General features: G+C 34.8%; 1 protein-coding gene and 1 non-coding gene across 14 annotated transcripts in view; one reads left to right on the forward strand and one right to left on the reverse strand.

The window, feature by feature from the left end:
• MYO9A (myosin IXA) overlaps nt 1-15,104 on the reverse strand; it is a 263,941-nt gene that overhangs the window by 149,498 nt on the left and 99,339 nt on the right. For all 13 annotated transcript variants that reach the window (XM_025472276.3, XM_025472279.3, XM_025472280.3 and 10 more), the window contains 2 exons: nt 6,812-6,933; nt 993-1,134 (listed from right to left, as the gene is read on the reverse strand). In XM_025472276.3, coding sequence (XP_025328061.3) covers nt 993-1,134; nt 6,812-6,933 — 264 coding nt within the window. The remainder of the gene's footprint in view (nt 1-992; nt 1,135-6,811; nt 6,934-15,104) is intronic.
• On the forward strand, nt 8,492-8,595 carry LOC112676239 (U6 spliceosomal RNA). Its single transcript, XR_003146405.1, has one exon. It is a non-coding gene; the product is annotated as a U6 spliceosomal RNA (small nuclear RNA).

Raw genomic sequence — 15,104 nt, forward strand, 5'->3', positions numbered from 1 at the left:
TTCAATTATTTTAACATATTAATTCTTTCCTATCTCATGGCCTCTAGAATATTCATCATCTCAACTCCTCACCAAAGTTAACACTTGCTTTGGGTTAACTCTCAAAATTTAAGTTCTCAGAGAAATATTCATGGATCTCCAAATTCAAAATCCACCATTTCACTACCTTCTCTCCTAGAATCCATTCATTTATCTATAGCAATAGCCCACTCATCTATATTATACACACACACACACACACACACACACACACACAATCAAATCATTTATCACCAAATCATTCCAAACAGCAAGCACAGGGTCTAACACATAGTCTGTACTTAACAGACACTTCCAAAATAAGTCAATCAGTAACGACTGAATGAGTAAATGATTTTAGTTATGACTCTCACCTCAAGACCCAAAGAAAAACATTGCTCTACCAGTCTCCACACCATCACTGCCTTGGCCTGGGAAATTATCTTAAATGACATGCTTAAACATCAAGTGGCTGAAGGATAACAGGTTCACTAATTGTAATAAAAAAAATGGACATAATTATGAAGACTCCCCTCCACAGGAGTCAAAAGTTTCAATATACTCATTATGAGTGCAAGCTCACAAATACCTAATGGTGCATAAAGACATGGAAGCCTCTATCAAGCCTCATGGATGTAAAGAAGAGAAAAAGTCAACAAACTATATAATGAAATACTGAGTTTAAGATATACTGATGGTATCTATTCTTCAGATTTAAAAAAAATACTATTAGAAGGGACTGATATTGACTTTAGCTGTAGAAGGGAACCAACAAAAATATCACATCAGACAGTAAGTAATATGTTGCAAGGAAGGATCTGAATGTTAGTAATATCTTTATAAAATGTCTCCATCTCCAACTGTTACTGATCAAGAGCCTCCATAAACTACAGAAAAGGCAGTGTGACAGGGAGGATAATACAGTAAAGAACACATTTTTACCCTGAAGACATATTAATGAGAAATCTACTGACCTTTACCCCATATTTTACTTTCCCAGCATAATGCTTTATGATGAAAGCAGGCTCCATCACGGCTGGAAATTCAATGTAAGAATTCTCTTCATGTTGATGCTTAAATTTATCTAGCAATGTTTGATTTGTAGCCTGTGGAAAGCTGAATTAAAAACAAAACAACAACACTAAAGAAATATGCAGCTGTTAATATAGTCTTTAATGCATTATAATCAATTGCCATCTAACACATTTATAGCAAATTACAAAGTTTTCACTTATCTGATTCTCTAAAAAGCTAAAAAGGGAGTGTAACAAGGATTGGTGTTTTATAGATGAGGGATCAAAAGCCACAATTTGCCCAAACTCACACTTTGCAAGTAGCAGGACTGAGAAATTAACTCCGGTCTTTAGATATTTAGCTCAGGTTGCACCATGTGGCACCTTCTGTAACCCATGGGATAATACAACTCAACTGATACATTATTTGGGGACAAGAACTTCCAGAAAGAAAATGATCTCTCAATTTAGACAGGTCCTTTAAGTCCACAGTCATTTTCTGTTTTCCTATTTCTCCATATATAAATTAAGTAGCAATTTTCTTACCTCTACCAGTAACTACATAATTTTATACTGTATCTATTATTATTTCAAATATGCCTCAATGGGTTTATACTCACTGATGAGCATTTTATTTCTAGGGATCATTCAAATCATACTTATTAAGAAACAATTATATGATAGCAAATATAGGGATAAAAAGTTAAGAGGGCGCCTGGGTGGCTCAGTTGGTTAAGCATGTTGATGCTCTCCATGTTGATGCTTAAATTTATCTAGCAGTGTTTGATTTGTAGCCTATGGAAAGTGGAATTAAAAACAAAAACACTAAAGAAAGATGCATCTGTTAATACATAATCTTTTCTAATAGATTATCATTACATTGCCATCTCACACATTTATAGCAAATTACAAAGAGCTTTCACTTATATTATCTAATTTGATTCTCCTAACAAACTAAAAAATAAGTGTAACATCCTGCTCATCCTAACATCCTGCTTATACCTAACTATTCTTTTTCTACTCCCTCTTTCTAAATTTGCAACTCTTGATTTTGCCTCGGGTCATGATCCTGAGGTCCTGGGATTGAGGCCCACGCCAGCCTCTATGCTCAGCAGTCTGCTTGTCCCTCTCCCTCTCCTCTCTTTCTCTCAATCTCTCTCAAATAATAAACATATTTTAAAAAAAAAAGGTTCAGAAAAGAAAAATCACTAACGGTTGGAAATAATGGAAAGGTTCAAAGAAGATACAGAAGGCAATTATGAGCTAAATGTCAAAGGCTGAGTAGGAGTTTCATATAGAAGAAATATCACTGACAGAAAAAGGAAAAAGCAAGTATCCTTCAGAGAATAGTTTCATTTCATTATAATTGAAATAATGACAAATAACATGACATGAGGTTGCAAAAATGTTGAATACAAAATCTAATGTGTAAAAATGATTCCAAAATTACAACAAAAATAGTTAATTATGTCGTATGTATTAGAATCAGGAAGGAGAATGGGTGTTGGTGTCAGATAGTTATAAGTTTAGATTTTCAGTTCTGTATGTGACCTTTGGCATGCTTTAAGAACGAGTTCCATAAATGAGTAAAATGAGGTATCATAGTGTTAGTAGAATTAAATAACACTAGTAAAAGCATCTAACACTAGCAAGCTGGCATTCTATAGGGAGGACATAAATGTTACCTACTTTCTTACATTGCCAACATTGCCATGTTCTCCTAGTCACCTAGACCTGCTTTTATATTCAAAACTATCGCTTCCTCAAAACATCTTTACCATCCAGCTCTCCTGTCCATTCCAGAACTCTATAGCCATTCTAGAATGGAATATAACTCTTGCAATTTGAAATAGAGAGTACAACAGCCTCTACAGTAGTGTCAGTGACTCTAATCTTACCTAATCAAAATCAAATATCAAATTTTTCCTATAACATTGCTTTAATCATGTATCTCCCCTACTGAGGAAAATTTATGGATCATAACAGCAAAAAGACCAAAACCAAGCTTCTAAGACTAGACCCAACTCAACCTCTGCAAACTACTACTACTACTTCACTACTTCACAGCAGGGTGCTTTTCTTCAGGAAGGATATTCATCTCATTGTCTCTAAGTAATCCTCTGAATAATCAAAAAGCTTATGATTTTTTTCTTACTTCCAAATGGAGAAAAGAAATTTTCAAAGGAAGACATATATGAGAACAGTTTTTATTCCAAACAAGAGAGGATGCAAAAGGTTGCAGAAGGGAAAGTGGGTGGGGGGATGGGGTATTTGGGTGACGGGCACTGAAGAAGGCACTTGATGGGATAAGTACTGGGTGTTATATGTTGGCAAATTGAATTTAAATTTTAAAATATATATAAAAAAAAGAATGTCAGATAATATAATATCACAAGCACATTTTAAAAATTAAAGGCATGTGCTTTGGAAAGGAAGGGATCATTGCTGTTATTTGCCGATGACACTATGCACCTATCAAAATGGCTAATATACCAAAGAGAGACAAAACAGGAGGTTATTGTCTGATTTCTTTTGCTAATATGTTGTTTATAATTATTAAATCTGTTTTCATGGGAAAAAAAGGATGCAAAGGAAAGCTCTCGATATGTCCTATATTCATACATACTACGTACAACATACAATATCAAGCAAAAGAGCTTGGAACAGAGGCAAATCAGACATTATTGTGCATTTCAAAGCTCTTCCAACCAGTATTTCCCAAAGGCTATCTGCCAGGATAGCCTTAGTGCTCCCATGCTTCTGTGTTTCTTTAGCTTTCAAAAATACCAATGCTTTGACCCATTCCTGTGATTCTACTGAACTGATGCTAGGGTGATGATGTTCCAAGTTTCCCAGCTAATTCTTATGAGCAGGGAAGACTGACAAAATCCTGTTCTAAATGAAAGCTCCGATCTTCATTTTGTTAAAAGAAGTCTGGGGTGGAAGTCTGAGATTCTGCATTTCTAACAAGCTTCAAGGTGCTGCCAGTCCTGCTGTCAGCAGATCACACTTTGAATACAGAAGGAAAGACTGGTAACACTCCTAATATCCTGCTCATACCTAACTTTGCCCATGTCTACTCCTTTCTAAACTCATACTGCATCCTTTACAGTCGAGCTTAATAACTTGGCTGAGGTCAAACAGCCAACAGATAACAGAGACAAGATTAAACAAAACTTTCTGACCTCAGACCACGTACCTGAAACACTATAAACAATACTGAATGAGGCAGGAAAACTGCTAAGGATATATTTCATGTTATATATTCCCTAGAGAACAAACAGTTTTTAGAGGAAAACTACTCTAAGTGGTTCTCAAAATAGCTCTTCCTAAATGTGACTAATTTATTTTCAACCCATCTCTGGCAGAGAGAAAACATTTCATGCCTTTGCATCTTCTGGGATATTAAAGCACAGAGCAAAGTGGTCCATTTACAAGAGGAGATAAAAGCAACAGGAATGACACATAAAGTGAAAAAAAATAATAGGATTTATAAAAAAATTTTATGGAGGACTGAATACAGAAGCATAACTGAAGGAACAATTAAGAGGTTATTCAGTCCAGGGACGCTTGGGTGGCTCAATGGTTGAGTGTCTGCCTTTGGCTCAGGTCATGATCCTGAGGTCCTGGGACTGAGTCTGCCTGTGTCTCTCTCTCTCTCTCTCTCAGGGTCTCTCATGAATAAATAAATAAAATGTAAAAAAAAAAAAAAAAGTTTATTCAGTCCAGAAGCTCCGGGGTGGCTCAGTCAGTTAAGCATCTGCCTTTGGCTCAGGTTGTGATCCCAGGGTCCTGAGAGAGACTACTGCATCAGAGTCCCTGCTCACTGGAGAGCCTGCTTCTCCCTCTCCCTCTGTCCCTCCACACCATTCATGCTCTTGCACTCTCTCTCTCTCAAATAAATAAAATCTTTAAAAAAAAAAAGTTATTCAGTCCAATCTCCTACCTACAACAAGACACTGACAGCACTGACAGAAAATGCAAAACAATTTTATTACTTTATAAAGCAGCCGCTCATCAACTCTAATGATTACACAGTTCTTTTTTATACTGAGCCAAAATCTGTCTCTGTTATTTCTGGCCATGTGGCTTACCCCCAGTAACTTTCAGGTAATGGCAGAAAGTTGATATTCTCTTACTGGGCAATGTTTATATCTGTGTGAGGTAGCAACTGACCAGGGAAATAAAGTCTTTGTATAATAAGATATGAACTCAAAATATTTGACATAAAGAATGACAAGCCAGAAAAGAACCCTTTCCTCTATTCATGTTTTCATTATATACTCAACTACCTCAACTGTTGCTCACAACCACTGAAAGATATATAGCAGACAGCATTATCATTTCTCACCATCAATTCCTTTTTACATCCAAAAAATTAAGAACCAAGAATATTCAGAGATTTGCCAAAGGTAATAGAGATGAAATGCAACCCTAAACTTCTCATTCTACAGTCCAAGTGTTACAGAGAAATATTATAGGACAATACTTAAAAGCACAAGCTAATTAGAAATACATGGAGTGTCTGAATCTCAAGTCCCTCATTCACCTATCTGATCTTTTTCTAGACTTGCTTAAACTCTGGTTTTTTTGTTATCATAAAATACCTCAGACAAATAGAACTGCTTAATATTTTAACATCAACCACAATAGTGCTCAACAATGAGTATCAAAATCATCTATGAAGCTTTCCAAAATAAAATACACCAGGGTAAGGTATGTAAGCACAGTTAAGAACCACTAATCTTACAATTTTATAAAAGATAATATATGTTTTGGGGCATATAAAGCAATACAAAAAACACTTATACACAACTTGGTACATAAAATATTTTTTGTGCTAATTACATTTTAATTCATTTAGATTAATGGAAATAGACTAGTGGTAGACGTAACTGTTAGCATTCTCGTTTTCAATATATTTTGCATTCTACCATATTATTTCATATTTCTACCGAACAATTTCTACATGTTTATGGCATATTAAGAGTGACATACAACTTTCCATACAAACCAGGATATTTGAAAGTAAAAGTAGGCACTTTTAATAACTAAACTGGACAAGCATAAACTTTAGACTGTCCCATTCAAACCTGATGATGGTCATCCCACCTAGGACAGTTAATCTCCAATATTTTCTATCCTACTTCAATGGATATAATATTTGTAGATAGAAATCAAGTGAGCTAATTCAGCTACTAAATATTTTTTAGTAAAAAATGACAGAAAACATATTCTCCATTACTTCAGTTTCTCCAGTTCTAGATTTGCCATCTTATAATTTAACTATAAATAATACTTTATTGGACACTGAAAACACACTGGAGGATGCCATATGAAGTTTTATTTCTGAAGCTTATACATAAATTTGATATACTACACAGTGCTGACAAAAGATGTCAAATACTTGGCATATGCTGCTACTGCCTGCACAGTGGTGGCAGACATTACTAATCTATCACGATGTTCTTTTTTGCTAAACATGAAAACTACAAACACATCTCACATAAAACTCAATTCAAGAAGAGAGCAACATGTAATAAAAAAAAAATGCCAACAAATTTAACATGAAAGTAACTGCAGAAGAAATCTGGAAAAAATCAAGGAAAAAAATGCATTCAATATTAAAGTTCATCCAATTTCCGAGAAACATACACACACAATGAAATTCACAAAAGGGAAAGTTTGGCTCCTTATTTGATCATGTAAGAAGAAAATTTAAGACTTAAAAGGACATGAGCCCAAATGGCCAATAACAAAATTGAAATAATCTTACTCACTTGCTTTCTTCATCCAAAAGATGGAGCAGACCTGTTGGTTTCTTGCTAATAAGATTTATGCAACAGGTATTATCAATATAATCTATATTGTGCCAGCTGATACCTTCAGTTCTATATTCCTCCTAGGAAATAACAAATTCACAATTTATTCATCTTGCAAAAAAATAGTTAAGTATATGATAACAAAGACTGAAAAGCTTTTGCCAGGCTTAAAAGAACTGTCTAAACTTTTCCCTTTTAAATCTCTAATCTACATAATGGAAGAATGTAGGATTTCAGTTACACAAAACCTTCATACAGTATGTCTATTTTCATTAAAAAGTAGACAACCATATTTTTTGCTACAATGCTATTTGTATGCCACTCAGGTGAAAATTTAGGGCTGGAATCGTTTTAGTCACACTATGAGGACTACACTAAATAAAAATATAAAATGAAGAAGCCTATTTTCTCCCACAAGACTCTAAACCATCAAAAGAGTTTTTGTTGATTATCAACAATGAATTTAAAGAAACAATGCCTAGGAAAGGTAGAAAACCATCGTCTCCAGTGATCACTGATATCATATGAAGTTCATATATACTTCACTTGGTAAAATAAAACCCTTGGTGGGGGGAACAGCCCTTATTTTTTTATTTTATTTTTTTGATAATAAATTTATTTTTTATTGGTGTTCAATTTGCCAAAATACAGAATAACACCCAGTGCTCATCCCGTTAAGTGCCCCCCTCAGTGCCCATCACCCAGTCACCCCCACCCCCTGCCATCCTCCCCTTCCACCACTCCTAGTTCGTTTCCCAGAGTTAGGTGTCTTCATGTTCTGTCTCCCTTTCTGATATTTCCTACCCATTTCTTCTCCCTTCCCTTCTATTACCTTTCACTATTATTTATATTCCCCAAATGAATGGGACCATATAATGTTTGTCCTTCTCCGATTGACTTATTTCACTCAGCATAATACCCTCCAGGTCCGTCTAAGCAAATGGTGGGTATTTGTCATTTCTAATGGCTGAGTAATATTCCATTGTATACATAAACCACATCTTCTTTATCCATTCATCTTTTGATGGACACCGAGGCTCCTTCCACAGTTTGGCTATTGTGGACGGACATTGCTGCTCTAAACATCGGGGTGCAGGTGTCCCGGCGTTTCATTGGATCTGTATCTTTGGGGTAAATCCCCAGCAGTGCAATTGCTGGGTCATAGGGCAGGTCTATTTTTAACTCTTTGAGGAGGGAACAGCCCTTAGAATGTTTTTTAAAAAGGGAACAGCCCTTAGAATGTTTTTTAAAAAATTCAAATTCCAAGATTTAAAAAGGTCAAAGCTCAGGCCTTGAGCAACTATTCAACTACTAAGCCCCTATTGTTTACTTTTCCTCTGTACTGGGAAATAATCTTATAATCCTTGTGATGCTTTTGAACTGTTTTTCAGAATAAGGCTCCTGAAAATCTAAAGAAGTTTCTATACTGCAGTAATATTTAGGCACCAAGTAAATACCCCAGCCACCTGATGGCTTTAGTATGCACTGATAACATTCATACACTTCTCTACTAACACGGTGGTTTTACAAATTAGCGATTTTGTGATTTTTATCATTCTTTGGGTATTATTAGTATCCTGTAAATAAGAATGGTGTAGTATAAACCGTAGCTACTCTAACTGGGAAAGGTAAATGCCTGCGCTCACTTCAGCAGCACATACACTAAAACTGGAACAATACACAGATTAGCATGGTACCTGTTCAAGGATACCATGCAAATTTGGGAAAGGTAAATGCTTAATTCTTTCCTTTTATTTAATAATTTCACAAGAAAGTAATTGCTATATGAAGGTCACCCCAGCTCAGTAATTTAAAAGGTTTTTTTCCGTTTCTTCTTGTTTGTAGCATGGATAACAAGCATATGGATGCTTGTAAAGATGTTAATAGCAGTCCAAAATCCTTCCTCATCTTAATGACAATTCAGAGCTCCTTGCTAAAGTTAACTATTATCCTAAATTCCAATACCACTGATAAGATTCACTTATTTATAAATCTAATATAAAGAAAATCTTACTATACTCTTTTCACGTTTTTTTCAACTCAACATCAGTTTCAGAGACACATCCAGGTTGTAGAATGCATCTAAAGTTCATCCATTTTTTAAAATTCTTTATATGAATTCAAATTAGTTAACACATAGTGTATTACTAATTTCAGGGATAGAATTTAGTGATGCATCAGTTGCATATAACAACCAGTGCTCATTATATCAAATGCCCTTCTTAATGCCCATCATCCAGTTACCCCATACCCCTACCACCTCCCCTCCAGCAACCCCTATGTTGTTTCCTAGAATTAAGCATCTCATGGTTTGCCTCCCTCTCATTTTAATCTTATTTTTCCTTCCCTTCCTCTATGTTCATCTATTTTGTTTCTGAAATTCCACATGAGTGAATACATATGGTATTTGTCTTTCTCTGACTTATTTTGCTTAGCATCCATTTTAATTGCTGTAGGAACATCATATTCACTCACTTATGCTTTATCTATGGCTACTTTCTCAATGTAATAGCAGCATTGAGACTATATGTTATTAAAATATGTGTGGTTTCAATCCTTGAAATTTGGCCCTTGTGTTATGGTACAGTCTATGAATAAATTTTTACATTTTGTAAATTTGTAGTTATCTATGTATGTCAAATAAGTATTTGCTTTAAAAATCTATATCCACAGGAAAAAGAAAATTCTTCTATATCCTTATATGATACAGGCCTTGAGCCTATGGAAACTGGCATTCTAACCTAAAGGCAGGCAGGATTGAGCACCCATAAACGCACCTGCTCCATCCTCTGGGTGCTTTAAATAGTCTATAACCAGACTGATTTTTTCTTTTGTCTGCTTATTCTGTTCTCTATTCAGCAAGGTTTGTTAAAACATTCCACTACAGTTCCACTAGAATTACATGTTTCTTTTTTAGTTTTATTAATTTTGTTTTATATACTTTGAGTCTAAATCAGGAACCTATAAATTTGGAATTGCACGCTTCCTGATGAACTGACCCCATCATATTATCAAATATTCTTTTTGATTTCTGGCAATGCTGAGATTAATATAGCAATATCAGCTCTACTTTTGTTCAGATTTACTAAAGCTTCTTCCATCCTTTTAACTTTTTAATATGCTTATATTTAAAGTATCTTTCTTATAAGTAGTAATTTACTTTTGTTTTATATCAAGTCTGATAATATATCACTTCAACTTGGAGTAATAAATCCATGTATATTTAGCACAATCACTGATATTTTGTGGGATTAAATCAACCATCTATTATTTGCTATTTGTCCTGCTTTCCTGATATCGCTTTTTTTTTCTTCTTTCTTGCTTCTTTTTCGACTACTGGAGTTTTTATTTTACTTGTTCCCTATAGTAACTTGACAAATTTATATTCATTTACTATTTAGTGGCTATCCTAAAATTGTAACACATATCTTTAACTTATCAATGTCTAACAGAAAAAACATCTACTAGCACTTGGCGTTTAATACAAAGATCTTAGAATATCTTAAATTCCATGTACTATCTTCCTGATTTCAATGCTATTATATTCATTTATTTTAGTTCTACATAAATAATAAACCATAATAGATATTTTTATCTTTGCCTAATTTAGTTAATATTCATTTAGATTCACCACCCTCCCCCCCCCTTTTTTATAATGTTCATTGCTCTTTATTCCTTCCTGCATCTCTGAGCTGCAATGCCAATAATTTAGCTACTGCCCAAATAACATACTTTAGTTTTAAGGAAGATATCCAGTTGTCTTTTGTCATCCACTGCTTGCCCTAAAAGCCTGAGTTCCAGTCTTATGGTTGCTTCTTTAACGGTACTTGCTCCCTACTGCCCAGTCTCCAAACCCCAGATGCTTCTCAGTTTACTATGACTGTCCTTGTACTTACAATGCTTTGAATTCATAGAACTTCACAAATGTGTGCTTGTTGGATTTTTTGTTTTCTGTTTTAAGTTCTGGAAAAATTCCCAACCATTATATTTTCAAAGATAGCATTTTCTTTTTCCTCACATATATCTTTCCAGAATTTCTCTTACATCTATTTTAGACCTTTTCACTATGCCCCATATGTCTCTTATACTATTTGAATTTTCCTATTTTCATCAGGCTGGGTATTTTCTTCTGGCCTATCTTCCTAATCACTAATCCTCTCTTAAGTTATATCTGTTTTAAACTATCATCATGTTCTTAACTTCACTCTACCTTTTAGTTCTAGATTTTCCTAAACTTAGAATTTCTTTGTAATTCTTTTATAAAAATATTGTTTTTAAAAAAATTTCTTGATGTCATTATTACTTTATAGTTCATTTCTGTTAACATCATTTCCTGGATTTCCGATTGTACAGTCTATTGTCTCACTTCTCTTGGTTTCTATTCATGTTGGGTTTCACTCCATGTGTGTCTTTAAAACAAAATTCTCAGTTAAAAAACTGAATGTTGGATCCTGTATATGAAAAATCATACTGATAATGTTACCACTAGGATGATCTCTTCCTCCACTGGAGAATAAATTTGCTCCTGGCAGCAAGTGGCTAAAAACATTAGGAATTCTATAGTCTTTTAACCCAATTGGAACTTAAGATTTTAAACTGGGCTTCAGTCCCTTAAATGCCTAATCTATTTCTAGTTTATCTTTATTTCTAAGATGTAACCCTTTAAGGTCTCAAGCAGAAAGCCTATAGGAGTTGCCAGCAGGTTCTTCCTTCTTCTTAAATCTCAAGAAAACCTGTTCCGCTTCTCAGATTCGGCTCTTTCAAAATCAGCACTCCTCTACCAGAATAAAGGAATGTCTCTAGCAACAAAGCAGTCCAAACATGCTGTGCTTGTCAACCTGGGTTTCCTTTTTGCAGATATAAACTCTATAGAACCTCACTTATTTATATGTACTCCAATGCCTTCAAATATATTTTGCTCATTCTTTATGGGTATTCTGCAAAGCAATTTGGTCAAAATTTCCTAGTTTGACATCCCCAGAAGTGATAGAGACCCCCCAAAAAACTCACTAGATTATACACTCAGGTAAGATCCCTGGCACTATGAATTTTCTATCTTCAATGCCTACCACATAACTGTTACTAAATTTACTGATAAGCCAATGGCTTGAAGGATAATTCTAAACAAGTAAAGGAAATAAGAGAGCAATATTATTAATGATAGCAGCAAATATATTTTCAAATCACAGAAACGTCTGGTCTGTATCTTACTCCACATTATCTTTATATATACCTTAATTTAGGACTCAGAATCACACACTCCCACTACCTCAACTGGCTTATGTATTATGTCTTTCCCTTCAGTTATTTTACCTCTCTTTGGTCCATCTTCCACAGTTCAAATCCTCTGCTAAATACACTTCAAACTGCTCCTCCTTTTTTAAAATTCCAATCTTCTCTACATGACATAGAAAGCCCACAATTATATTATCCTAGGATATTTCATAAATGTATCTCCCTCCCTGTCTCCATTCTTTAAAAAAAAAAAAAAAAAAAAAGATTTTATTTATTTATTTATTTATTTATTCATGAGAGATGCAGAGAGAGAGGCAGAGACATAGGCAGAGCAAGAAGCAGGCTCCTTGTGGGTAACCCGATGCAGGACTCAATCCCAGGACTCCAGGATCACACCCTGAGCCTAAGGCAGATGCTCAACCAAAAGTACCATGTTGTTTTACGCTCCACAATTTTAAGAATATTGTTACCTTTGTTTAAAATATCTTTTCCCCATTGACAATCTGGTAAACTCAATCTTCTATTCAAAACTATATTCCAGAATCACCCCTGAGAAACTTTTGTAGACTTTCAGGAAGTTCTTATCAACTTCATCCTTTGTATCACTACTTTAACATTCTATTTGATTTTGGCACTTATTATCCAGCAGGACAATTATTATACCTCTCTCCCATCTTGTGGGAGAAATTTTGTGTCTATATACAATTTTTGACAAAATTTACTTCAGTATTCAAAATTTTCAAGATGTTTCCTCCCAAAGCATATTTGATACCTTTTTATTTCTATCTTTTTTTTTCAAAAAGTGTTATCTACTTACTGATTTTGTATTCCATTGGTAGTTAACAAATACTCATTGCATACCCATCTCACTTTAGGTACCAGAGATACACAAATAAATAAAACAGTTAATATTTAAGCTGCCTTAAATCTCTTATTCACAGGAAATCCATTTTCAGTGGAAAAACACAAGAGACAGGAAGAATAAACAGATGAGATGGCAGAGGTCTAAAGTCTCCAAACTTTCTATAAATTATAGCAAAAGAATACCCATTACATTAAATTACAGAAGAGAATACTGAAACTTGAAAGGAAAAAAAAGATGTATCTTGGAATCTAAGTCTTCTGACCCATAATTCCACCACACTGCCCAAGATTATAAAATTCAGGGTAGCAAATAAAGATCATCCATGCCTTAGTAGTTCCAAACACATTTTCCATAAACGTAAGGTTTTATTTTCTATACATGTTTTTAGGCAAAGTATTTCTTATGGCTCCTCAATGTCTAATCTACACTTCTAGAAAAGGTAAAAAAAAAAAAAAAAAATTCAGTAATAGTCAATACCTTTTTCCTTCAAAAGCAATTTACTTACTCTTCTGTTTAATGATCCAAAGAGCAACTGACACCTCGCTTCGTAAAACACAGCACTCAACAAAATGCATTTCTCCACCCCTCCAATACATATATCCATTTACAAAAGATAAAAAATACTTGTTTAGCATGATCTAGCTAAAAGGACAGTAGACTGAGTCAAGTAGAACAATCCCAGCCAAGTTTTGGTTAAAAGCAAGAATCATAGAACCAAAGTGCTAAGGTTTGAATGGATACTGGCTTCAGATATCATCTGTAAAACCAGAATAAAAATAGTACCTTACCTAATAAATAGTAAGTGCTATGCAAATGTTAGTTAACACTGTAACAAATAATACTGTATTATCTTTTAATAGCTCCATCAGAGAGTCTAGCTAAAAGGTGTTTTTTTCGGTTTGGGGGAGGGTTTTAAGATTTTACTTATTTATTCATGAGAGACACAGAGAGAGAGGCAGAGACATAGGCAGCGAAGCAGGCTCCATGCAGGGAGCCCAATGTGGGACTCGATCCAGAGATCAGGCCCTGAGCTGAAGGCAGACGCTCAACTGCTGAGCCACCCAGGTGTCCCTAAAAGGTTATGTGTTTAAAATTTCAAGCATCATCAAGATGGCCAGAACTAGTGCTGCTTGTGCTACGGTTAATCAGTCCTCATAACCCTTTAAGCAAGACAGATGCACTTGAAGCTAGGACAGAGAGCAAAAAACCCCAAGGAAAAGAAAGGTCTTTTTTTTTTTTCCTGTTTTGTAAATGTGTTTTGGTCCTCCTGTTCATTTCATTTCTTCACCATTTCCTTGAGATAAATGTGAACCCTGCTTCTACTTATATCCTCCTATACAAATTGAAATTGTGGGCTACAATCTCAACTTGTTGCTAACTTAAAACTTGGCTTTCAGAAAGAGCTCACGTCTTCTTTGACCCTGCATTTACCATAAGCATTCTCATGGAAACCGATGGCTCACTCAACTCTAAATCAATTTAAACTTCTCCCCCAAAATATCTAATTACTCATTTTGGTCTCTCTACAATATCCTATTTCCCTATATCCATACTCTAAATTAACTCAAAATTCTATTAATAAGCTCCGCTAACCCCACGGATAAAGAAATAAGACACTAATCAACTGGATTGAAACTAAAAGACCAAAGCTATCACACAAGCATATTTAGCATTACACACAGTGACCAAGCACATGGCAGCAATTAAAAATCACCAACAGAAACTCAAAGCAAACCCATGCATCTTTTCATTCAAAGGTGTACTCAAGCAAACACATATTTTTTAATCTACTTGAGGTCTACTAAAAAGAAAAGGAAATCCAGTATCATATGGCTCAAAAACTATGCTGATTTTTCATTTGCTAACACAGACATAAAGACTATAGTATCTGGGGGACCCCTGGTTGGCTCAGCAGTTTGGCACCTGCCTTCGGCCCAGGGCGTGATCCTGGAGACCCGGGATCAAGTCCCATGTCAGGCTCCCTGCATGGAGCCTGATTCTCCCTCTGCCTGTGTCTCTGCCTCTCTCTCTCTCTCTCTCTCTCTCTGTTTATCATGAATAAATAAATAAAATCTTAAAAAAAAAGACTATAGTATCTGCATGGAAGTATAAGATTTAAAATGCTTGTAACTATGACTCAAAAATTTATAT

This window comes from Canis lupus, chromosome 30, assembly GCF_003254725.2.
Source record: "Canis lupus dingo isolate Sandy chromosome 30, ASM325472v2, whole genome shotgun sequence".
Classification (NCBI taxonomy): domain Eukaryota; kingdom Metazoa; phylum Chordata; class Mammalia; order Carnivora; family Canidae; genus Canis; species Canis lupus.